Source organism: Labrus mixtus, chromosome 2, assembly GCF_963584025.1.
Source record: "Labrus mixtus chromosome 2, fLabMix1.1, whole genome shotgun sequence".
Taxonomy (NCBI): Eukaryota; Metazoa; Chordata; class Actinopteri; order Labriformes; family Labridae; genus Labrus; species Labrus mixtus.
The window spans coordinates 21,466,158-21,493,042 of NC_083613.1; the positions used below are offsets into that span (position 1 = coordinate 21,466,158).

Genomic DNA, 26,885 nt, shown 5'->3' on the forward strand with positions numbered 1-26,885 from the left:
AAAGTGATGGAGGATTTGAACCTTGTGGGCGGGAGCAGGGGGAGGAGAATAGACAGACACCACCCACAGGAGTGAAGCAATTGGTCCAATTTTGGGAACTGCACACTGACTTTTCTAGCAGCACTTGTTCTCTAGTTTCTGTTGAACATTTTTTAATTTCTCTCTCCAACTAAAAGCCAATTTTTACTTTTCAAGAACAAGTATCAAAGTGTTCAGTCATTTGAATCCATCTGTTGCTCAGAGTCTTTTTGTACTCTTATGACTTTTTGTAGACAGAGTGAGGATATAAACCAGCCCCCTCCTCATGGCTCCTCATCCCGAGCTGCTCACGGTCTGGCTGGCCTCATCTTGCTCTGCTTGACGGGTCCTGCTGCTCCTCTCCTTATTTGGTCTGGTGGTGCAGCTCCTCTCGGAGGCTCTGCAAGTCCCACAGGAACATTCCAGCTACTATTGATCTGAATAGGTCCCAGGACTCTTACTTACCCCTGAACTTGTCAACAATACAGCTCAGCACATCGACTTATTTCTGTGTTTATACCACAAACTGGGCTTGATTTGGAATTATTTTTAATCTCTGACAGACTCAGCCAACAAGAACTTCCTTACCACGTTTTTTGTTGATAAAACTGTGTTTTATCCCAGCCATTTGAAGAGGATCATTTTCTTTCTTTGATTTCATCAAAAACTTTATAAACAGACTGAAAGTCACGCATCCCAATCTATGTTAGCACTTTCACTGTGCTCAAGAAATGTTAATAAAAAGCTAATTGCCAAGTGTGCAAATTAAGAAACAGAACACAAAATCCATAATTTTAGGAAAGCTTTGACAATGTTTTTCCTTGTAAACAATTCAAGTTAATGTCTTTTTTTGTAGTTATCATGGCAATGTAAATCCATGACAAATTATGTTTATGCTCAATGAACACCTGTAAGAGTATGGATGTACAGTAGTGCCTGTTCCCGGGGGCTTCTGGCTCATCCTGCATTTTTAATTGGCTTATTTTAAATGTGTGTCTTTTGTTTCTTTTGTGCATACGTGTCCATGAAGTTTGTTATATTGTCTGTGAGTTGTGTGCTGTTCTGTAGACTGTCCTGTGTGGTGTTCTGTAATTGTGAATTTGTTTGTGAAGCTTTTTGATAGTACCTGCCTTAAGACTAAAGGATGAAATTTAGCGTTTGAGCTAATTCCGGTATACTAACATAAATGTGGCAGATCTATTAAACACAGAAAACATACAATCTGCAATCTCTTAATTCAATAAATACATGTACAATAGAAACAACTTCTATGACACCGTTTAAATGAAATGATGTTGAATGTATCAAAGAGTTTCTGAATCTTGTGTTTTCTGCTAAATTTGTGCCCTGATGTTTTTCTCAAACATATAAAATCATGTTCTAGCCCCTTGTCAAAAGCCATTTTCTGACAGGTATTACAATTAATATAGGCCTAGTATAAAGTTGAACCTGCACGTTGCCCTTTAACCTCTCTGCCACGGACATCCCTTGCTGTTGATGAACTATTACAAACACGTCAATAAGACATGTTTTTGTTAGGGATAGGTTCCCGCAGTTAACACTTGCTTCATGTCAATAAAACTAAGAACTACATATTGTATCTGATCTTAAAAAAGAAAATGTGGGGCGCTGGTGGCACAGTGGTTAGTGCACGCGCGCCCCATGTATGGAGGCTGTAGTCCTCCAAGCGGGTGGCCCAGGTTTGCATCCCACCTGTGGCTCCTTTCACGCATGTCATTCCCGACTCTCTCTCCCTGATTCCGAGCTCTATCCACTGTCCTACCTCTGTGTAAACCTTTCATTTGTTTCAGTAGGGGCTGGGAGCCCAGTGCGAAAGACCAAGCAGCAACAGAAATTGAAAAATGAACAGTTGATTTTGGACTGTACATGGGTTGTGTAGGCAATAAAGAAAAAGAAAATGTTTCACCATCTTTTCTTTTGGATTATTGAAGGTCAGCATCAACAAGCCCTACAGCTGATTCACTGCTGTTACTACGGAAGCCATAAGCGAACATGCCTCCATATATTTTTGCTCCATTTTCTCTAATGATGAGCGTTATCCGGTCGTTTTCTGGTGATCTCGGCTTATTTATCTTGTTTTCCCCGAATTGCAAAAGCACAAAACAAACAGAAATAGGCTTAACTTACCTCAATAATGCGGGCATTGACAGCATCACGTCTAAGCTGGCCTATCAGTGACCAGTGTTATTGATTTGTTTTCTAGAAAGTTATCACGAGAAAACAATCTTTGTTGGGTTTAGATCTTGAGGAAACAACTCAAATTAACTTATCGCAGGAAAACCATGTTGAGATAACAACATAAGTAGGTCTAGAAATTAGAAAACACAAATAAATGACTCGTTATCTTGGGGAAAATAAAGAGTAAATAAAATGGAAGGATGCATGCCTGTATGTTACATATTCATAAATGAGACGTCTTTGTTTCCAAGAATTTCAGCCTGCAAGTACAATTCATCTTACACCTTCAGAGCCTTTCTCTATGTTTCCCCTTTTTTGAATCGGCACATTACCTCCCTGAAGTGCTTTATACCGCCATCATCTGTCCACATGTGGAAGTGTGTGAAATTGCAAGGACATCAATGTGTCTGCTCACCTCCATACAGAAAAACATCATGGTAGGAAAATGTCACAAACTCTGCAGTGTAAATTTAAACATCATGAATTATATTTGAGTTTTTTTTCGTATTCAGGAACAAATAATGTTGACTAATTAATCTACCAACTGGATTTTATTAGCAATACAGCCCCATAAAACCGTCCAACAAATGCTAAGATATTGTAGAAATACTAAGGTCCGAGAGTGTGCATTGAATTTGATATTAACATGAATAACATAAAGGTTAACATTTTCATTACATGTATAAACATATCAGGATCTAAATTCATGTCTCCAATCCAAATCTGCCCTTAAAGTTGTATCAAAGTTTGTCTCGACGTTGTCTGTGATCATTTCTGTGCACACCTTCCTGATGTTTTCTACTCTATTTATGCATAAATTATTTTTTGGAAATCACAAAAGAGGTTTACATATACATGGCTATAAACTTTGTGAGTTGGATGTAAGGCAGCGATCCATAACCCGACTCACTCTACCTACAGTAACACCAGTTTGAATACGTCACTGGCTCTTAAAAACAACAAACAAACTGGAGAAGAGAAGGCCTACATGCCGGGCTACAGCTAAAAGTTGTGGAAAGTAGCACCACCGGTGAAGAATGTTAAGAAAGAAAGGAAACCAAAATGTGATGGTGGGTGAGAAAAAAGCTGATTTTATAAAGCAAAGTGGATGTTTGCCATTTTACAGCTCTCATACAAAAGACTTACAAAACACACACACACACACACACACACGCACAAGCACACACAGTGTTCACACTTCAGCTCAAACAGTGGATGACAGGGTGTGACGAATGATGCGTGAATGAGAAATCAAATTATATCTTAAGGTGCTTCAACAATAGTTTTTGTTGTCAGTGTCCATCCTATGTGAAACATGTCAAATGAGAACATATAAAACGCAAATTCATTCAAATATTGACTGAACATGACAAGAGAACATGGAAATAGTCAATAAGTCCTAAGAGTATATAACTACATGAAACAGTGACACACTCTCTGACAACATGGTTATAAGATGCCTTCAAAGTCCGCAAAAAAAGAAAAAAATGTTTGATAAAAAGCTGTTTCATCCTACACCTGACTTATAAAACATCATGACACCTGGCATAAATATGACCCATGAAACATCTTACTTGTCTGGACAATGATGATTAATAAAATAACAATCCTTCCAATGTTATTCTGCTGCTGTTAAAAGAAGTAAAAAAAAAAAAAAAAAAAAAAAAAAAAAAGGTTTGTTCCATCCTTTCTTAAATCTTCATTTCGACCTGCATTTGTCCCCTAATAAATATAATACCTAAAAGGTTGGCAATATTGTTGCATACACTTTTCAAACATGACCGAACCTCTAAACCCTCAAAGCCACATGGAACTGTTGTGTAATCTGAGATCAATCAAACACAAAACTGTGTTAAAGTTAAAGTGCATCATTCTTAGAGTGAAGATGAAGAACCAACAATTTCAAAAATATGCTTTTTTGTAATCTTAAATGTTTCTAATCTAATGTGTGGGTTTGAACATGATCAACAGAGTGTCAGTGATGTTTTTCCCACTAACTCGTTTGTAATGTTTAAAATAATTGCTTCATAATAATAGATGTATGAACTCTATCCCCAAATTCAACATATTAATACCTTGATTAACACATCAAATTGATGCATTAGCATCTTTTCCACATGTAACTATCATCCTTGTACCTAAAATCTCTTCAATACAGTTCATGTATAACAGGCCTGCTGACAGAATACTGTTTTTGCATCACTCTGCACTGAATGTCTTTGGGGATATTTATGATTGAACACTGAATGAAATGTAACAAGTGATTTTGAATGTGCAGGAACAAAAAAAGATCATGGTTACTGCCCTTTAAAAAAAAAAAAAAGGAAAAAGCGTTGCTGTGGTGCCCTTTTTTCTGTCAGTGAGTGTTTGCAAAGTTGCTTTGATTTCTTTCCATAACTGTCAGAAGTTAAAGGTCACTCACTGGAGCACAAAGTTTGGATTCTCCTTGATAGAAAAATAAGGACTAGAAGATACGGTTAAAAAAAACAGTATTATTCCATACAAGTCTTCCATTAAAGATGGCTAGTTAGAGCTAAATGTTCTGTCTGTGTGAAGCTGAATAGCCACACATACACGCAAACACACAAACGTGTGACGGGCCTCGGGGGCTCAGTGTTGGGAGGTGGTGTCCTGCGGGTGCTGTGCAGATGGTGAAGTGTCACAGAGTGGGGCGGGGGGCAGGAGGGGGAGTCTGGAATTGTCATTATAGCTGCTTCACGTAGTTTCCTGGGAAGGTTCCAAACAACTTGCTCCTCCGGGAGGTCCCTTTAAAAACAAAGAGCAATCAAATAATAAAAAAAAAGGTTATTGTTTGTAATTCTCAAACTTGGCATCAGTATTAGCTGTAACTAATATTACTGCAGGGCTGGAGTTATATCAAACTAAAGCACAAGAAAACATCGTAAGGGGGCAAACGATTTCACAAGAGAATGTAAAACCTAGACACTGAAGATTAAAATGGGAAACAGGTTTAAATTGTGCTCAGTGTAGGATAATGTTGGCTTCTTTAACAGGCATGTTAGACAGATGTGTTGAGACCACAGCTCCATCTAGTGGTTCAGTTTGTTGATACTTGAAAAGAAGCACACAATCATGCCAACCAGACCATGAAACCTTTAAAAACAGTACAAACTATTTAAATCATTAGTGCAGAGTGAACATTGTTGGGTTAAGATAATTGCTTCTTCCATTCTATACTTGTTTGTTTAATAGACACATCACATGGTGTAAAGAAGAACTCAATTACTGCATTGCACAGAGAAGTGTTTCTATTAATACTTCCATCCCATTAAAGGAACAGAGGCTAAATAAGAGACAAACAAAGTCAACACTCTTTTAAAAGCTGAACATTAAACCCTAAAGAAAATAAGTTTTATTGCAGGACTGTTTTATTATATTGCATTAGTTTCACTTAAATGATCACGTGGCACCTTAGTGTGTAAATGAAGCTTGAAATGAGAAGACTTAAGTAGACTACTTGAATGAGGTAGCTGATGGTTGTTTAGCTTTATGATTTCATTGGCTCCAAGTCAAATAATCATAGACTGTAAAAATAAATGGATGAAGCCTGCAGTGACTTCACCCTTCTGTTACGGCAGGGGGATCCAGAGGCTCATCAGCAGCAGCCACCATGCTGGAAATCCTCTCTCCGCCTGACTTTCAGTCAACCCAACGACAGGTTGAGAGCTGAGTGCGGGTTTTAAGCCTAATGACAAACCGATACATCGCGCCCACCTATGTAACTTCCGGGGCTCCTGGAGCCAGCCTCAAGCGGCCCTTGAGAAACTGCAAGTCCTACAAGTCTCTCCGTAACCTCTAAACCTCTCTCACTACTTAACATATATCAGGTTTTGTGCTTTTGTGCCGTGCAGCTCCCCATCTCTGGAACTCATTCCCTAAAGAGATACCTGACACTGACTCTCTCTACTCTCAAACCTCACCTTTTTAGAACAGTTTAATCATTGTGACCATGCCCCTTTCTCCTAGTTTTAACAGCATATAGTGAGCTGTTTTGATTGTTATTGTATCTGTGTGGAGACATTGAGTGTCCTGAAATGCTCCCTTAAACTAAGTATATTATTATTACCATAAAAAGTTAGTTACTGTACTTTTGTTCTTGGCATTGATAATTCAAGCTTCTCAAGTTCTACAAAGGATTTGTATGTTTGAGCATTATTGACCAGTACGTCTGGTTCTTATATTTCTGAAGTTTTCAGCATAGATGTGAAGACAGTTAAGAGTAACTTTCATCAATTTTCTGTCAATCCTTTCGTTGCGTCATTTACATTTTGTGTGCCAATGTCTAAAAAGAAAACACTGAAACCAGCATGTTCACTATATTTTCTTAAAGATGATGATCACCATGTATTAAAGACTTCATCTTACCAACAAACCAGCCATCATCACACTTCTCCATCACGTCCACGATGTCGCCCTCCCTCAGCTCCAGCTCATCCTCGTTGCGAGGCGAGTAGTTGTACACGGCCTGGTACCTGTGTAGGAAAAAAAAAAAGGTCATCCTACACCTCTCCAAAATTTAAAAGAAACATTTACTGTCATGATAGTTATTGTCTCATATGACTGCTTCTCAGAATTTATTCAGAATATTCTCAATTATTTGATTGCATGTTTTTGTTGATTACAGTTTCTGCAGACATTCTATACATTGGTCATCCTTCTGTTTATTAAAGCTTTTATTCTTTTGTTGAATAACTCAAAATCAAGGCAAATAGAAAAAGTAAATAATAACACTTCACTTACGGATCTCCTCCACCTTGGAGTGCATCCTGTACTAATCGCTGTGAGAAAGAGAAAACAAAAACAGACAGACAAAAAGTCAGTATGTTGTACTCATGAGGCTTCTCTTTAACGAATGAAAACATTTATCTTACCCTGTTGGTTTTAAATTACTTTGACAACAAAAAGGAGACTAAACCAAGCTAAAGTTCAGAGATTCAGCAAAATGCTACGATTCATCCTTTCCTTAAAAGAAAATGACTCTGTTTCTGAAAGATATGATACTTCTGAATGTGTTGATCAGATCATAAATGGTGTAGTTGACATGCCCTCCTACCCTTCGACCTCTAATGTGGGACATGTAGGACCTCCGGGACAAGATGGGGCTACGAGGAGGTTTACCACCAACAACTGGATCCTGCTTAACAGGCAGAAAGACCAGAGGCAACACAGCGATAATCTTCAACTGTGACTGAATCAGCAGCCTAACATGAGCTGAACACACATGAGCACAAAGGCTTACAACGACATGCTGTAAAACACCATCCTTCAACATGCCAAGAAAAACCCTCCTCAGCACACCTCAAACATCCAACAAGAGCAACTAGAGGTGGGAATCACAGCAGGTCACTCATATTAGAATATTATATACAATAATCAGCCCACGATAATGATGAAATCAAAATCGGTGATTCTAGGATAACTGACATATTGCAAGTCAATCATAATATCTGATTAGGTGAAGAACAGAAAATGCTCCCAAGAAAGGTTAGTTAAGGACTCATGTATTTAATCACTGCAATTTGGTGAATTAGCTTCTTCTTGCCACTGCTGTCCAACAACATCCTGCTGTCTCCTTCTTCTTATATCTCCGGGACACTTTTTTCTTTCACAACTCTCCGTCATGTCATAAGCGTCACCATGAGGAGTCATGAAGCAGCTATGCAGCCAGTTAAAATTGGCAGGAAAATATGTTTGTTGAAATTTGATAATTGGATCACAACGGTCAGGATGAAAATATAAATCTCTGCTATAAATCCACAGAGCACTTACTGGATATAGTGCAATGCATGTTAGTGAAGAAACAAAGCGAAAGTAGTCTCAGCAAGAACTCCAACTTCTTATTTACAAACTGGTATCAACACTGTACAAAGTTGATATAATGACGAAAAAAGCCAAACATTATTTATTTGAGCCCCTTACTTCTTCAAACTCTTGTTAGTCCAAAAAACAAGCTAACATCTAGTCCATTAACTTTGATTAATACAATAATTCAACTGTCATGGCATTTTGCCAACACAAATAACACAAAGGATTAATGCTATTGTCTGTTATCAGTTCAAACATTGTCCCAGTTTATCAGTGACAGAAAGGAGAGAAGGTTATTTTCAGATGAGTTCTTGCTATAATCCTTGGCACCACACACCTAATCTAACTCAAAGCCATTATCTTCACATTCCAGCTTTACCTTCACCTTGGGAGACCTACGTCCATGATAGGGTACAGTGGGAGGAGTTGGGGGAGAGCGTGGGGTGGTAAGAGGAGGAGAGGGAGGTTTAGGGGGAGGCAGGGCGGGGAAGGGAATAGGTGAATCTGAGTCAGGGTAGGATGTGATGGGATGAGAAGGACAGGGAGATCTCGAAACAGAGCGCTGTGAGGGAACATTTGGAGAGGGCAGAGAGGAGTGGATGGGAGGTGGTGAGACGGGTGGAGAGGGAGAGACTGGAGGTAGTGGTGATGTCATTAGGCGAGGGAGGGAGGGTCGAGGGGAGACAGGGGGAGAGGGAGGGACGGTGGTACGCTCCTGTCCTTGTGAATGGGAGGAAGAAGAAGAAAAATGAGTGACAGCAGAAGAAGGAGTGACAGCTGAAGAAGAAGGAGTGAGAGCTGAAGAAGGAGTGAGAGCTGAAGGAGTGACAGCAGAAGAAAAAGGAGTGACAGCAGAAGAAGAAAAAGGAGTGAGAGCAGAAGAAGAAAAAGGAGTGACAGCAGAAAAAGAAGAAAATGGAGTGACAGCAGAAGGAGTGACAGCAGAAGAAGAAAATGGAGTGACAGCAGAAGAAAAAGGAGTGACAGCAGAAGAAGAAAAAGGAGCGACAGCAAAAGATGAAGAAGAAGAAGTAGGAGGGGGAGGTAATGAAGTTGGAGGAGGAGGTGGTGTGGATGTTGAGGGGAGGCTTGGGTCAGGAAGTGGTGTCAAAGAAGAAGAAGAAACATCAGCCTATGGAGGAAATGGCATACAAACAATTATGATGCTAAATCAATCAGAGGCTACATGCTAAGAAAGGAATCTTTCTGATGGCAAAAATGTGCTGTTTTACAGAGCCCTGGGAGGACGTGGAGGAATACATTAAACATGGAAGAAGAAAAAAAAAAAACTACTTTTGAGTCTAAAAAGAAATAGTTTGCTTGTGCTTGAGCAGTAGGAACTATGAGACATTTTGCATGGATCCATAAAAATAAATGAATGAAACAAAGGAAAGTGCGAGTGCCAGATTATCATCAGGAGGTACAGTGATGATTTATTTCTCTACATTGTACTCAAAACTGTAATGACCACACATCCTAACATCAGCCTGCTTCTGGCAGAGCAGCAGTTATACTCAGACGAGGGGTGTGAATGGCAGATTCACTCACAAGACCCTACGATACATGATATGTGACCCACAATAACTATTTCACAATGCAGCAATTCTACAATATATTGCAAGACAATCCTATGATGAAACTGATGTGTATAACCACCTAACGATACACCAAGATAATGCCTCTAAAATGGTTACGTGCAGCATTCATGTTTTTTTTTCCCCACTGTAATTTGGTGTCAGATTCACTCTTTAACTTCTTTTTTCAGCTGTCCAACATTATGCCCCTGTCAACTTCCTCTTGGGCCAATGAGTTGCTCTCATCGTTACCCTCATTCATGTCATATGCGCAACAAAGGAGGAGTCAAGAAGTAGTGACTCGGTTAAGTCAATTTCTAGTGTACTTTTTAGCCTGTGTGACAGTTGTATGGTAATCAAACTTTGATAAAAATGTAAACAGTGTCCCTCCATCTCCCTTCCAGGGCCCCATAGGGTCTGTAAAGTCAACAGATGCAGCTCACACCATGCTCTACCTGTGGACTGAGTCTCTCATTAATGTCCTCCTCTTTGTCCTCTCTAGTTTCATCGTCTTCCTCAATGAACAACTCAGTAAATCCCCTTCCTTTCACCGATGATGGTCTTTGCGACTCGCCTGCTCTTTCGTTTAGAGTTTTTAACTGATGTTCCAAGCTGAGGGAAAGCGGCTCCATTGTAACAGGCTTGGGAAACTGCGCCTCTAATCGAATGCTGCCTGCTGAATCAGTTGCTGTAGTGTCTGCTGGGGGTTTCACTGCTGGCTGATCGGGCTCTTCTGTTTTTAGCTTAAACTTGCTCTGTGATTTACTGTTTAGTGAAGATGAAGGGGAAACTACAGCAGATAATCTTGAATTGTCAGTATTATCTGTGCTGGTAAAGTCATCAAGAATCATCAACAAGAGATCATCATATGGGTCTTTTACTTGCAGATTAGAATCAAGGATTTTGCTGCTTTGATTTTCTTGCAATTTTAAACTGGACCTCGGAGGAGCCTGTGTGGTGGATTTGAATGGTTCTGGCACTGTGCAGGAAAAAACCTCTGGCTTAGAAGTGTGCACTGATTGGTCTATTCCTTTTCCGCTGTTGTATTTTAGTGAAGAGTCAGGCAGTGGAGAGATAAATGAGGAACGAGGAAGGGGAAGGGGGGGAGGAAGAGGAGGAGGTGGAGGAGGAGGAGGAAATGGGAGTGTTGGTTGAGAAATCAGCGAGGCAGCAGAAGTGTGACCTAAACCAGGTCTCCCTTCTCTAAAAGGAGGAGTCTTGGAAAACATCTGGGTCAAGAGGGCAAAGCCTCTTTGCAACGGAGCAGGTGAGGGTGACTTGGGCTCCTGAGTCTTTAGGAAAGGTGCCAGGTCTACGGGGAGTGGGGGTGGTGTGGGCGGTAGGGGGGTGCTCGGGAGCGAGTGAGTTGGAGTGGACGTCGAAGGTTCCATTGTAAGGGACAGCCACTCATTGGTGACAGCTTTTAAGTCATGCCTTCTCACTGAGGGCTGAGGAGAGAGGAGGTCACGAGTAGTGGAGGATGGAGGTGGATGGTAGAAAGGCTCCAGGAAGTTAAGTGAAAAAGAAGGCAGAGTGTGATTTATAAAACTGGAACAGAGAGTTAAACAGTGTAAAAGCTGTGTACACCCTTACACTGATGATGTACTTATTTATAAAAGTAAATTCACATGTCACTTATAATTCAATTGAACTAAAATCTTTTCCTATAAATGTGACTGAGGAATTTAAATGTCCCAACATTACTCTCCACCAATGGAGAAATGACCCCACAAATATTTATAGATCAATTCTTTCAAAGCTTTTTCAAAACTTTTGGGTATAAATTTGTATTTATTTTTTAACGGTTTGTTGTATTCTGTTGCTGCAATGCTTTAATAATTCCGTTACCTTGATAGGTGTAGAGCTCGGTGTCCTGTTGCCAGAATAACCACGTGGGTCAATGTGGTGGGTGGAGCTCTTGCAAGGGGAGCGCTTGACGATGTCCACGTACGAGACAGGAAAGATGCCCTGTTTGGTTGTGTCCGGAATCTTGCCTTCATACCAGTTCTGATCCACCTGCCTTAACACTATTACTCTCTCCCCCTACAGACACCCAAAGTATACACATTATTATAAAATGCTATAAAGAGTGTTGTACTGAACAGAACTCAACCCCTTTTAATTATGATTACAAAATAACAAATTCATCCAATGGTTTAAGTCTAAACATCTTAAATCTTTGGAACGTAGTTACAGGTGATTTTTATTTACTTCTGAATGATAACTTCTTTTTTTCTTACATGTAAGATAACACTGCATCTTTGTGTTGGTTCAATACTTAAAAAAATATTCAGGTCCAAAGTCTCCACAAGAAATGTAATTGTCATCACAATATTATAAACCTACATACAGGCTACCTTTCTGAGAGACAGCTCCACATTAGTGTCAGCATTGAAGTTGTAGCGAGCTACCCCTTCTCCGATCTCTCTGACATGTGCTGGCGGAGGAGGACGAATCGGCTGCTGCTTCTCTGTGGACGGCATCTTCTGTTTATGTGCATCAGAGTAAATATGTGTTGAACAGGCAGAGAAATCAGAGAGAGAAATTACATACTGTACATCAAATGCTCAAATATTTACTGCACTCACATACACACGGATCATGAGTTGCACAACTTACTTCCACATATGACATGGGGAAAATCCCAACCCGTCCACGGTGCTCTCCTTCGTACCAGTTGTTGTCTATCTGGCGGATGATGTTCACTGCATCACCCTTCTTGAATGTCAGCTCCCTGCAAAACATTTATGCAATCAAAGTGCATGCAATATGGTGTGAGGAAGATATGAAGAGACCACTTCAGCCAGCAGAGCACATTGGATGTAAACAGCGTCAGCTAAAGAACGACAGCCACTGAAGCGAGATGAAATAAGATCAAGCCCAACGTAGATCAGCTTTATTCATGCATTTATCCAGAATCCATGACATTAATCAGTTAGAGCTGTGCAGTGGTGAGATGTGACAGTGAAGTTACCAACAGACTTGATTTAGAGATATCTTAGACTCTGGAAACATGACACAGAATGCAATGAGTCGAGATGTGTTCAAACGCAGTTAGACATGTCATGCTTGGCCTCCCTGTGCGTGCACGGTGCATTTACTGTACTCACTTATCTGTTTGTGCCTTAAAATCATAAATGGCTCTCGCAGGCTGTTTCTGATGGAGGAGAGAGAACAGAATAAGTTGTGTCATCTGTTTATGGGAGACCTGGGAGATGAGAGTGAAGAGAAGAAAAAGAAAAAATGCCAGCAAGCATTATCAGGCAAAACTTCAAAACAACTTTTTAAAAATCAGCTGTGCAGTGGTGTTATTGTATCTGTTCAAGTGGAAACATATTTACAGTGCCAACCAATGCCAGACTTTTTTTTATAGATGCACTTTAATGTATGCTATGAAAAAGAGTGTTAAATTTAATTTATTTAAGGATAAACGATGAGCTATTAGCATTATTTACTGCTGCTTTTATGTTGTACCTCTCTGTCAGGAGTAGGCCTTCTACTCTGTGGGGTGTGGCGCCCATCCATAGTGGAATAGCTCCTGGACACATCCTGGTCTATGATTAGCAGAGACACATAAAAATAGTCACAATAGTAAACACAATTTTCTTTCACATGCATGCTCAAAATACATAAATGATCGCTGGGACAATGAAGAATGGTAAAGTGATAATGCCATTCCAACAGGTAAATGAGGGAATGAAAACTTGGGTCAAAAATTGGTGTTTTATTTCAACATCACATAAAAAAAAACAAGGTTTTCGGGACTCCCACAATATGACACATGCAAACCTGTGAAACAAGCTGTAACATAAATGAAACTAGGAGGAATACAGTCCAATATGATAGAACTTATCAAAACCAGTCAACACACAAGCAAATGGCGTAAGGGAAAAGATGATTGTGGAATATTTAAATGACTTCGGAAATAAATTCTACAAAACAGACAAATGATACAAGCCAAACAAATGAAAAACAAAGGAAAAACACACATTTATTTTCTCTTACCAGAGTTTTATACTGTGAACCCGCAAATAATTCTACCAGGCCATGTCATTTATTTTGTAAATTTTATCACTTTTAACTGCTTTGATCAGGATTAAGGTGCTGCTTATGCAATGTTTTAAATTAAAAGCATTCTGTTGTTTTAAACAAAAAAACAAAACGGTAATTGATGTCTTAACAGGCAAATGAAGGGAATAGGGCAACAAGCACTAACTTTGAGATAAGTGTACAGTATATGGATTCTTATGAGTATGTATACTGTATGTTTACATGTGTATTATGTAGAAAAGAAACCTCTGTAGGCAGAACTTGCTTCATGACAAAGTGCACATGTGCATGTGAAGTGTGTTATGTGTATTATCTCCACCTGAATAACAGAGACCATTCCCATTGCCCTGCTCCTCTCCATATTCATTATTGTTTGAGGTGTCTTCGTGACGTCCATAACAGGCACTGATTGGTGACTGTAGCCGTGGTGACTGTAGCTGAGGTGTGGAGGGATCCCCTCTATGCGAGGCGTACCCAGTGGGGCTGCCATCTGGGTACAAAGATGTAGAGGAGTGACCGCCATGCCAACACCCCCTCCTCCCACGCAAGGAGGAGCTCCGTTCAGGCACATTTGGGAGCAATTCGGCCAGTATTCTCTTCAGGATGCTACCATCAGGTGCCCTGGCCCCTCTGTGGCCTCTCTCTGTTTGGATGTGCTCATAAATGTCTCTCAAGGCTGCATCTAGTGCTTCATAAATGGCCTGTTTGGACTTGGGTCGGCTACCTCGATCTCCGCCACCACTGCTTCTTCTTGAGGTAGGTGGTGAGCCCTTTTTCCTACGGAAAGGCACTGGGCTGACCAGGAAAGCCAGCTTTGACATTGCTTGCTGGGACTGTGAGCTCTGGATTTGTGAATGGCTGCTGCGGCTCTGATGTGAAGGTCTCTGGTTATCCTGGCGTGCTCGTTCTCTCTCATGACGAAGCATGGTGGTAAAACGGGTATAAGAGGCTGGGCAGCGGCCTTTGCAGGTGCTAATGAGGTGGCGGTGTTGGTAACCCTGGCCCTGGCCTAGACTTTGGTGACCAGGGTGGTGATGGTGGTGGTGGTGATGACGGAGGTGGTGATGGTGTTGGAGGGTGGAGGAGCCGTACAAGCTTTCGGAGGAGGTTAGGGAGCAGTGGTCAAAGTCACTCTCGCTGCAAAATGAGGAACCCTCCACCTGTATGAAGTCACTGAGGTCTGAGGCAACAGCATCTTGTTCGCTGTCAGAGTAGTCAGGGTTTGCCTGTGGGCCTCGAGGAACAGGGGGAGCAGGAAAGGACCGCCCACAGCCAGGCTCTGGCCCAACACGAGGCTGGCCCTCAGGTGGGCTGCGAGGCCGATGCAAGTGATCCATGGTGTGAGGCCCTGTTCCACCATTGCAATTGTTATCTTCCTCTAATAAAGATTCTATGGAAAAGCGACGTTTGGGAAAACTAGGTGTTCCACCACCACCACCACTGCTGGCTCGAGATGATGAGCCACCTGGCGTGGTGGTGCCTGAAGGCATCTCACTGTCACCCAAGTTTGGCATGGATTTGGACTTCTTAATAAGGCGCTCATATTCAGAAATGCGGTTTGGCACCGTATCACGTGGCACCTCAACGCCCCAAGATAGTGTCCAAGGAGAGAAGCGATGCCGGTGAGGTTGGCGCTCCAGTTCCAGGATGCGAGCACGGACAGAGCGAATTACATCAGATGGGATGATCTGCGCACGGTCGATCTGGTGCATTTTCCGATAGAGCTGGAGAAAGCCTGGTGAATCATGCGCCCGTCGCCGCTGGGGGCGGGGCAATGAGCTGTTGGAGTTGGATCCAGTTGAACCTGAGGGACTCCCATCACAAACCAGTGATCCAGCACTTTCCGAGCGGTTGGCTTTGCGCCCATCTGAGCCAGAATGGCCATCATTTAGTAAGTCATCACAGCTACGTGACTTGAGTTTGCGAGGGGAGGGCTGTACCTCCTCCACGCTGCTCCATGTCTCTGGATCCTGGCTTTTTGTCTGCCAACTGTTTTGGAAACAGACAGACTGCTTGGAGGAAGAACTGCCTTCCTGGCTGGTATCTTCATGGGAATGAGCAAGGCCAGAGGGGAGAGGGGGAGGACAGGGAGGCTGACAAGGACCTGGTGAGGTCAAACTGTTCGAATACATGTTGCATGCGTCCCCACCTTTCAGATGTCCAATAAAGAGCAGCGTGGTGAAAGAGAAGGAAGAAAGCTTGTTTAAGCAGAAATATCAAGACCAAAGATGGAAGAGAAGGGTATTGGAAGAACAAATAGAAGAGAAAAGAGGGCAGGGAAAAAAGATGATTTGATGATTTTTGCTCAGACTTCAGCATAATCAAGAGAACCTTGTGAAACTTATGACCATACCAGACAGACATCACATTGTGATAAACACAACAAATGAAAAAAAATCTTCTTTGTTTCTCTGAAAAGAAGTGAAAAGAGAAATACGAAGACACAAAAAGAAAAAAAATATATCAAGTGAAAAGGAGATGTTCGTATACATGTGTGTTTACCTTTGGCTCTGGATGGTGAGGATGGTGAGGAACGAACCACAGGTTTCTTCAGGCTGCTGCTGGGTCTGTAAGCATCCACAGGTTTAGGGGAAGTTGTAGCTCTGCTCTGAGATTGAGCATTCACTTGAGAACTGGACGGCTCTGACTTCCTTCTCTTCCTGTAATCGCTGGCGGCACTGCAACACAGTTCAACTTCAATAAGTGTTTTCAGAATGCTATACTACTTAAAAAAACAAGGGAATACATGTGATCTACCGTGAAAGTTTGATTTTGAAAAGTAAGATGACGTTTGCAGAATGCAAACACATTGAGAATTGAGACGCTTGATGTATTTTGTCTTCTTTGAACAAATACAACCATATACTATTTATTTTTTGGCCCCACCAATAGGTACTAAAAGTATATGTTATATGTATTCATTTTTGGATAGTGTAGTTTGAGGAATTTTACAGAAGATTTTGTACCGGAAACATCTTATGACAACCTTGTATTACTAGGTTCCCTGTGTAAGTATAGTTCAAAGTATATCAAATAAAAGTGAAATATTGTATTTCCTATCAGCTACAGCAACTTTCTTAGTCTTTTCTTACCTGCTTCCTTTCTGATGTAGCAAATAAACAATACAAAGATGTCTGTTCGTGTTGCAGGATTTTCTTGTCAGACTTAGACTGTGGTTTCCATGGTTATTTATGTATTGAGAAAATATTAAAAGTCTTGGTAATATTAGTGAATTGTTAGGGGCAGGGTGTGGGGGTGTTAGTAGCTCAGTCCGTATAGGGACTTGGGTTGGGCAACCTGCGGCAAGCTGGCTCAAGTTCAGGTTTAGACCAAAGAATGGAATTTGGTTTGGTTGCTTGTGAGGTGCTAATTCACTTCCTGAGTACTGAAGAGGTGTCCTTGAGCAAGGCACTAAACCCAAAACAGCTGAGTGTCCCTATGTCTGACATCTCTTCACTAATGCACGTCTAAAGGTCCTGTTTGTGCATTTAAGGTACAGAATATGAATGTGAGCAGTATGTCTCAAAATTAAGTATAAAGCTGAATTTCCCCTTGAGACATATAAGGTTTTTAAAATGTAAAGTTAAGTTAGGTATATCCAAGAGTATCCTTCAAAGAATAACAACTAAGATGAGACAACAGAGTTGCAGTAACTTCTCTTTTTTTCTAAAATATCTACTAAAACCAGAAAATGTAGAAAGGAGCGCTAGCTGGACTCAAAAAAGTGTTGGTTTTAAGGAGCTCTTTGTAGAGGGAATGCAAGCAGTCAAAGAAAACTCAAAGGCACGCTTTTCAACAATTAAAATACCTTTATTTTATTTTAATTTAATTGTTAGAAGAGAGTGCCTTGGAGTTGTTCTTTCTATGATCTACTAAAACCAACTGGCTTTCTATGGAAAAGTAACCCACTTAATGTCACTGACATGAATGACTTGGCCTATTCATCACATCCCATTTCTGCCCTCTCTTTTCACCAAAGAAAATGCGACTGAATAAGCAGGCCATTGGTGAAAGGGCCTGGGACGAGGGAAGGAAGAGGGGGGTTGAGTGAGGGATAGGAGGTGAAGGGCAGAATCAATAGGTTGCTGGGTAATTTATTCTGGCTCAGTTAGATTAAGGGAGAGGCAAAGATCCCTGCCTTCAGTGACAAAAGAAAATAAAGACCAACACTAATCCTTGTAAGTTATCATTAAAAGCAGACACAGAGGCTATTTGCACCAGAGGCCGGACAAGAAAGAGCAGCTCTGATTCCGTGCTGAATCACAACAAGGACTGCTGATGCTGAAAGGACGGGGGTGGTGCAGAGGAAAATAAAAGAAACAGAGGTTACCTCGCAGGTCTCTCCGGAGCCTTGTCAGCAGGAGCGATGTGCAGGGAAGTCTGAAATAGGGCAGACAACGAAAGGGAAAAGTGAGATCCGCAAGAACAAAGACTTGACGCAGAGCTACTCACAATGCACAGCTTGCATGCGCTTGTAGCTGTGCCACACTCAAATCCCTCCCCCAGCGTAAGGTGCAATGGATGCTGGTTCCACATGGCACACCTGACTGAGAGGAGGCACACTGGTGCAAACAGTCAGGATAAATTTCTGCTCTCTCTTCGGCTGCTCTGAAGAACAAGGTGATGGGTGACATAGCACAACAAGGATGTTGTGAGCTCAGGGGGAAAATGTTGCCCTACAAAACCTGGCATGGATCAGCTGGAATGGGTCCTAGTGGTAAAATTGACTTGGATGCACTTAAAAAAAGTTTCTCTCCTGAAGGGTACTATCAAATGCTTTCAAAAAACAATATGGACAACAAAAAAAATATATATTTCACCCTGAAAAAAAGCCTGCAGATTCCTATGATTCATTGATAAAAAATTTGGTCAGCAGTCAGTGAATATGAAAAATTCAATGTATATGATACAACCATCAGATTTTAAAATCTATATGTCCGACAGACTTCAAAAAGCAACACCATAAACTCAGCAGTGGATGGCAGACATGTTGCCAGAAGACTTCCTCAAACTGGTGTTTAATACATTTATACTCATTTAAACCAATCACATCCTCTATATTCATAATGCTATGTTTTGATTTTGATCAATGGTTAAAAAAAAACTGTGAGATTAACAACACAACTGGAACACTCATGTATGTGAGATTACCTCAATGCGCTGGCGAGCGGAGATGTCTGGATTATAATCCAGTCGTTTTTTAGGAGGCTTGAGCCCAAAGCAGCAGCAGTGAGCAGGATGAGGAGAAGGAGGAAGAGAAGGAAGGTGAGAATGAGGTGAAGGAGGAGGAGAGGAAGTGGGGACGTCATGGGGAGAAACCGACAAACAAGAACAAAGGTGGAGAGAGTGACACTCGTTAGAGAATCCGAGTTACCAGAGATGGACTAGATCACAAACGTTGCACATGTGCATTGCATGTGCACACACTCTACACACTGACAGTCTCTAACTGACAAACACACACACTCACACACATAAAACACAATCATTCAAAAGCACAAAGTTAAATAATGATGCTTTATATTATGTTACGCCTTTATGTTAAGATTTAAACAACATTATGTCAATTCTTAAATACATAAGGCCTACTACATCTATCTTGATACTAGACAAACACACACACACACACACACACACACACACACACACACACACACACACACACACACACACACACACACACACACACACACACACACACACACACACACACACACACACAAACACACACACATGCAGAGTGAGAAAGCAAGCTGTGAAGCAAATAAAGCCAAGTGAAGCACAAGCCAGAGAGTGTGTGTATTTGAGAGTATAGTGTGTTTCACAGTGCACTCTCAAATGCTGTGATTTAGTGCTGGTTTCAAAACTAGTGTTCACTCAGTTGCTCCAAACACTATGTAACATTCAAACACTGAACACACTGTGAGCTTCTTCTTTCCCAACTGGACCAGTCAGTGCATTTACACAAACCATCTACACTCTAATTCAGTTTCGGCTTATTCAGTGTAGTGAAACATTTGAAATATTGCAGGTTGGAATCTCAACACACAGCCTTACATGACTCTAAAAGTCATGCAAGCTCCAGATGTGACATTTTCACCTGAACATTTTGAATAAGCCAACCCAAAAAAAACCTCATGCTCTGTCATGCTCAGAGGCATGACCTAATGACTCTATGTAAATCAATTAGGTTTGGGGTTATGTGATCCCAGATCTGTGGCTAGGGGCAATCTCATCTCTGAGCCTCTAGGGTGTTATAAACACCAACATCCAGCAGGTGGCGCTGATGAATTTAGCTTTGAGGACTCCTCAAATACACAAATTCAGCTTTGAGATAGATCCTCAAACATAAGTACAAATAAACAAAAAATAACAGAAATTAATAAATGAGCAAATTCAAATATGTAATTTATTAAAGGCTGTCTTTTTAATACATGTGTTAGCATGTGATACTAAAGAACCTGCAAAGATTCAGATTGTATTATACAGAAAATAAACTTTTTTTTAAGCATGTACTTTATTTTGATCAAAGTTAGAATTGATATACTGTTCATCAATAACATCCTGCCTTTTTACCTTCTGTCTTGCAAGATGCAATAAAAGTCCTATTTTTGTTTGTGAAAATATCACCGCCAGCTAGCCACCACACCATTAAAAAAACAAAAACACCATCACAACAACATAACACAGCCTGTCACAGCGGTGGGGGGAGGGGTCACAGCACCCAACAAGTACCACATGCCCAAACAACTAGCCCCACCCAGGCTATTGGTAGAGACAGTAAAAAAGAAAGTCATGGGTGGGGTGGATAAAGTGGGTGTATGCCTACAGCGGGGTTGTGGTTGAGGGTGCAGCTATATATAATGGCCCTGACTTACCGGCCGCCCAAACTCCAGCTCGGAAAAGAACTTATACCAAGGCTCGTTCTCTAAATCTATGTCATCATAGGTCTGGGAAAGCATGACAGTGAAAGAAAGAGGAGGTAGAAGAAAGACAGAAGGCAGGAAGTGTGGAGAGAAGTCACACACACACACACACACACACAGAGAGACATGGAGCTCATGGTTAGGAAAGGGCTCATGTAGCACAGGGAGATGAGCACAGGACGAACCAGGATGAAGATATAGACTGGCTCATGGGTATGAAAAGAGGGATGCTAAACCTTTTTTTTAAGAGAAGCTTTTGTTGTATTAGTTTAACTGGTTTGAGAGTTACACAGAATAGAGCTGTAACATCAGACAGAAATAAACCTTTTGAACTGATATTTATTAATCTTATATGAATACAATGTAATGGCTGCAAATTGAAATGACAGATTCATTTTGATAGATAATGACAATCAGCTTGTTAATGTAAGCTTTACATATCATAAACTGCACCTTTGTGCAGCCTCGATTAAAGACATACTAAATTCTCACCATATATGAACTCATTATATTAAAAAGAAGAGAGAGGAGCTCATGTTTATAACCATTCTGAAACCAAAACAGGGTTATTCACAGTCAAAGTCACTGTAATATTATCGTAAGCATTATATTATCACTGACACAAGTACCACATTCTGCCATACTGCAACTGAAGATCACCTTAAAAGTCAATATTCTGTGACACCACACTGACTGTTTTTATGAGCGATGGAGTAGTTAATAAATTACCTGAATAATAAAACAGGTTAAACTAAGAAATAAACCACATGTTCTCTATTGCATTATGAATTTCACTTTGGATCAAATTTACTTCACAACCAAACATTTCTTGCCATCAAACAAAGCTTTTACAATCTGAAAAATACTCGATTTAGAATGTAGAACTGAGAGATATATTTTGTATTGAGGCTTTTCACCAACAGTCTGTTATGTTCTTATCATATGCTGAATGTTACTGACTTAAAATAAATGCTGTGTATCCTCCACTATTTTGCTCGCATGTCATGCTGATCAGTGAAATTGCTGAAATGGAGCAAGAGTGTATCTCTGCTGCTGTCACATGATGGATTCTACCACTCAGTTCTGTCTTTGTATGACAGAAGATAATATTCCATATCAAATTGACCTTCAATAACCTGTGGCAGATGTATTTACATTCAGCGAGGAAATCCCAAACAATGACGACAGCTATGCAGAAAGTTAATAATTTACCCTTTATTCCTGCTTTAATGTCAAATCTCTAACGAGTACAGCTTTCTCTATTTGTTTCAATTTGCTTACTTCAGGGTGCACTACAGTCAACAGCCATAGTAATTTTCTAAGAGTTTTAGCGCTTTTCACGGCAGACTGTTTTACTACTCTGTCTGCTCTTTCCAACCCTATTTCCACATGGAGCTGGAGTTTTCACGCCAAGTGAGAACATTGCCAGGAAATGTTTGGTAGGTGTTGCTGTGATTTCAACTCTTCTGCTAAAAAGAGAATTCAGCTCTGAGACAAATGAGTCAGCCTGTGAAAAAAAAGGTGAAGCCTACAGCAGAGACAGTTCATCACGAATACTGTGTGCACGCACACACAAACACACACAAAAGAAACTTAAGAAACAGAGTGCCAGAAATACAGTTTTGTTGCTATGGCTTGTGAGTGAACAGACACTTCTCCACTAAACAGATGCCATGTCTTACCTTGAAGACAAAACTAAAAAAACGACTGCATAGAAAACAGAATGCTTTAAGAACAGCAGATGAGCCAGTGCAGCTTTACATCTACTCTCTACAGCTCTCTCCTTTATTGCCTTATCAGGAATTGACTCATGCATTATTGCCAAGGGAGAGCATGCTGCAGTCATCACATTAAACATCTGAAAAACCTTCACAAAAAACCTTTTAAACTAAATCTAGTCCTCTAAAATGGACTCCTCATCCATTATCTTTTATCCATTATCTTGTCAGTACCTCTTATGCCTCATGTCTATTTTTTCCTTCTGTCTACATGTTAATTATCTCTGCTGCTATCCACCATGTCATTCACCCCACACAGAGCGAATAGCCGGCACCGTCACTAGAGGATGCAGCGCTGGAAACCTTCGCTTTTTTAACGCCCACACTGTCTGATGAAAAGGAGTCCAAGCAAAAGCCCACAAAGTGAGACTCTATCACAAAACAGTGTCTACTAAGACGAGCAGATAAGAAAGCTTAATGTGTTTGTAGCACTTTTCTCCATGCATGCATCTCATTACTTTAATGCAATCCAAGTCCTTCTCTGCACTCTTATTTCTTAACCTTCACCTGTTTACCTCTTCAGAAGTTGTCCTTTAATAAGCACCAAATTGAAGACGAACAGCATTAAAGCTAATCTTTATCAAGTGTAAATACACCAATAGCAGAATTAGTCACTCCACATTCACAGTAATAGAAATATTCTCCCAGAGAAGCTGGTTTTAATACAGCTAGAAAAGCAGCTATCAGGGCCAATAAATGACGTAAAGAATAATAATTACGGCCTGAGCAGGTTCTAGATCAGCACCTCCTCAAAGGTTGATCAAACATGAAAGAAAGGAAAAAGTCACAATTCATCAGATTAAAATGAAATAAAATTTTCATATACTTACTGGTCTTTCATGCTCCAAAATCGAGGACTTTCCAGGCTCATACTCAAAAATACTCTTGGGCTCTGCACGGTACTTTCGTGTGTCCACTTTCCTGTTAGGCGGTCCCCACTCATTCCTGATGAAAGACAAAGAGACACATTTTCAATCATTTCATAATTCATCCGGTTAAGTGCTTTTTTTTGGACAATATTAATTGAGTGTCAGTTTATTGTGTTATTGATCCTCAAATAAAAGGGGAAGCTCCTCTTACGAGTCGGGTGAATCTTTGTCGCGGTCGCTGTCCCTTGCTCTCAGTTGGAGGAGAGATGGCATGGGTGGAGGAGGTGGGGGTATGGGGGATGGGGAAGGCTCTCGAGGTCCTAGATGCCCTCCGTTGTCTGAGGGACTTTTGGCGAGCGGCCTGTATGTGTGTGTCCTGGGTGCAGGGTGGGCCATGGCGGTGCTGGATGACAGATTGTAGTCATCTGTTCAGGAGAGGAGACAGGAGACAGACAGGTAGAGGTTCATAGAATAACTTATTGTATGAAAGACATCTATTTATATATTTATAATGTCTTACCATTGTTGATGACAGCATATGTGGCATTGTATGTGTCAGAATAGTCATCATCTGGAAGAAGAAATAAAAACGGGAGTAAAGAGTTAATGTTGACATGTCAGAACTGCTTGGCACAGAGAATACAAGTTGTATTTTCCTCTCCAGTGATATCAGCCTCTTTAGTCAGCTTAGTTCTGGCAGTTACAAAGTCATTTCCAATAGTGACTTTTGTGCAGCATAGAGAAACATCGAAACCAGCCAAGCAGCATAAATAAACCAATTCCTCTCTGTTCATCTACAAACTCAGCGTGTTTCAAACAAATGTTTTTCAATAAACAATTTTTGGACTCATCAGATAAAGTGATTTCACTGTGAATGTGTGAACATTTAAAAAGCCATGGGAATACTCCAGAAGCCATCAAAATGACGAATTTTAGGAAAATAAAGTCACAAAACAGCGATTGCCCATGTGTGTCTGTGTGTGTGTGTGTGTGTGTGTGTGTGTGTGTGTGTGTGTGTGTGTGTGTGTGTGTGTGTGTGTCTGCTTGTGCGCGGGTGTTTGTGTAAGTGAAGGTTGCAGCAGCAGAAGCCTGAGCAGTTATGAACAAACAAGCCTTGTGCAGACTGTGTGATTCTGTGGAGCCCTCTAAATGAGAGCAGATTTCCCAGGACAGCTCTGAGTCTGTTAGAGGTCTCTCTCTGTTCTGCCTGCTCTCCAAACTCTCTTGCTCTCATCTAATGAGTTCTGGCTCTGAGGCTCTTTGGACCTTACGCTTAAACAAGAACTGGCACGAACAGACACACAAAGATACACAGACGCATGCATGCATGCCGAATTCCGCTCATGACGTCATACGATCAAATCACATCAGATGAAGGGACATTTCTTTGGTTCAGTATGAAACAGAACTATACCTTACCTGCTTTGTGAACCTTGTGGATCTGTTTGAACATAGTCTTGTACCAATCCTTTGGTCTATCCACTGTCTGTGGGGAGAAATAAACATAAAAATTTATGTGGCGTGAAATGCAACATTAACTGGATAGCTGTGGTAAGAAAATAGAAATGGCTCCATCTGTTTTACAGGACATAACTGTTTGCAGAAAAACACATTCTCAGCCTTTCCAAGGAACTATTTTCACTCACAGAGAATGTAACTTCTGCTGACATATCTGAAGACATTTGTTTATCATGCTTTAAGGTTTGAGGTTGTTCAGTGAAAAATGGGATCGCTTAACTTCCCCTTTCTTTCCCAGCAATAAAGAATCTTCTCAAGAATCAACATGCTCTCTATTCCAGGCTAGGGTCTATTCATTGCTCTTAACAGAATATTTCATCTATTGATCAGTTAACGCTGATAAGAATAGGTTTAATTAATTCATGGATTGCATGATTATCACTCTCACAATAACATGTCTGCTGAAATAATAATCATTATTATTACTTTTAGAGTATCTTGTGTCACTGTGCTGAAGGCCCATTAATCTCATCTATCTATGCATATTACGTGTCAGGTTTCATTTTTGTATCACACATGGAAACACATTGAAAAAACACTTCGCATCATATATCCTGATTTTCATGGATCTAGGTCACTTTCAGGGAGTATACAAATGTTTTAACTTTTCTTTTCTGTGAATTTATTCAAACAATGCAACCATTTTTTATATTATAAGTGTTAGTGCATGTATACAAAAATATAATTAACATGCTTCTTAGGCCAGTTACTGTCATTTTCACAACTTAGCAACAAAGAAATGAAAAACTAAAGCATGCGTTCAATCGTTTAAAACACATGGAAGTTTGTAAATTCAACATTTCAGCTTTAAATCCTCAGAGTAAAAACAAATACAGTATATACAATTATATAGCCATATTTTATAATGCTTTTAGGTTTGAGGATGTTTAGTGAAAACATTGGGATGACTGGGAAGAGATGTTGATACAAAATCAGAGCGGAAGCTCCTGCTGCTCTGGATGGAGAAACTTGTTTGTGTCTTTGTTTATACTGTACAGATCTAACAGCCACTTGAAAAAAGAGCTATCAAATGGCAGAGAGACTTAATCCTCTCTTTATTCCGTAGCACTAAACACTGTGTCTGGAATCTGGTCTGAGAAGAGGCGGTTCGGCTCCACAGTGAAGGAGTGTATGTGACTGAGCATGTAGCATTGACACGGCCAGAAGACGGGCCAATTACCACATCCCTCTCCACGGTTACCAAATAAAGTGCCCACAAAAATGTTTGTCTGCTCTCAACAAGGAGCATCTGTTTCTCTTCTCTCTACTTTTTTTTCTTTTCACCTTTTCTCTCGGCCTGTCTCTCAATCACCCTGTAACTTCCACTTGCTTGCTAATTCTGTAGTTTAATATGTTGGCTTTTAAAAGCTGCTCTTCAAGAAATGGATAACTGAGTGATTTGTTAATACACAAAGAGCCTCAACAGAAATAACACACAGAGAGATCTGTTGGGAAAAGTAAACTGGGAGGACTTTGTTGTACTAAAGAAAGACCTTGACTGAGCCCATCTCTATAAGAACACAGAGGTAGAGAAAAAGAGATACTGCAAATAGTGATAGCCATTTTTATGAGGCTGCTGACAGCTGAAAGTAATCCCCTCTCGTGAGCCTGATCACATATCAAGACAACAGAAATGGACCAAAAGACACTCTTGTGCAACACAACAGTACCTAACCGAGTCAGTCTGCAAGAAATGAACGTGTTCAGCTCCGTGTGTTCATTTCAGCTCACCGTGCGGATGGCGATAGGGATGCCGGACTCGTCCACAGGACCGATCCCTTCATAATGAGGAGCTTTGATGACAGACACCTTTTTCTCTTCTTCTGAGAAGCAGGCGATTGGCACGGTGCTGCACACACTTGTGCGGCCCGACACTACAGACTCTCTGGTAACCGTCTCGCTGCCCTCTAGAAACAACGAGGAAGAGGCGAGGAAAGAAAAGAAGAAACTTTTAAGATGTATTTACAAATACAAAAAACACATCTAAACTCAAACATCATAAATAGCTGAAAAAGCACTAATTATATAATTTATAACATTTACTGGTTTATTTTGTGATTGTGTTCCAAAGAGAGCATCAACTTTGATTTAATTCTGTGATTTTAACAGTGATTTGTATCTGTTTTT

General features: G+C 40.6%; 1 protein-coding gene across 16 annotated transcripts in view; it reads right to left on the minus strand.

Moving 5' to 3' along the window:
* Positions 1-2,749: 2,749 nt before the first annotated feature.
* sorbs2a (sorbin and SH3 domain containing 2a) overlaps positions 2,750-26,885 on the minus strand; it is a 65,306-nt gene continuing 41,170 nt past the window's right edge. For 8 of the 16 annotated variants that reach the window (XM_061056401.1, XM_061056352.1, XM_061056430.1 and 5 more), the window contains 21 exons: positions 26,490-26,665; positions 24,660-24,726; positions 23,761-23,811; positions 23,452-23,665; positions 23,202-23,316; positions 20,546-20,617; positions 18,819-18,875; positions 17,998-18,047; positions 16,170-16,345; positions 13,987-15,816; positions 13,092-13,171; positions 12,728-12,825; positions 12,237-12,351; positions 11,975-12,103; positions 11,466-11,660; positions 10,073-11,119; positions 8,423-9,175; positions 7,292-7,375; positions 6,979-7,016; positions 6,604-6,710; positions 2,750-4,983 (listed from right to left, as the gene is read on the minus strand). In XM_061056401.1, coding sequence (XP_060912384.1) covers positions 4,922-4,983; positions 6,604-6,710; positions 6,979-7,016; positions 7,292-7,375; positions 8,423-9,175; positions 10,073-11,119; positions 11,466-11,660; positions 11,975-12,103; positions 12,237-12,351; positions 12,728-12,825; positions 13,092-13,171; positions 13,987-15,816; positions 16,170-16,345; positions 17,998-18,047; positions 18,819-18,875; positions 20,546-20,617; positions 23,202-23,316; positions 23,452-23,665; positions 23,761-23,811; positions 24,660-24,726; positions 26,490-26,665 — 5,516 coding nt within the window. In that variant the 3' untranslated portion in view covers positions 2,750-4,921. The remainder of the gene's footprint in view (positions 4,984-6,603; positions 6,711-6,978; positions 7,017-7,291; positions 7,376-8,422; positions 9,176-10,072; positions 11,120-11,465; positions 11,661-11,974; positions 12,104-12,236; positions 12,352-12,727; positions 12,826-13,091; positions 13,172-13,986; positions 15,817-16,169; positions 16,346-17,997; positions 18,048-18,818; positions 18,876-20,545; positions 20,618-23,201; positions 23,317-23,451; positions 23,666-23,760; positions 23,812-24,659; positions 24,727-26,489; positions 26,666-26,885) is intronic. The other 8 variants (XM_061056384.1, XM_061056375.1, XM_061056368.1 and 5 more) reach the window with 8 other exon arrangements.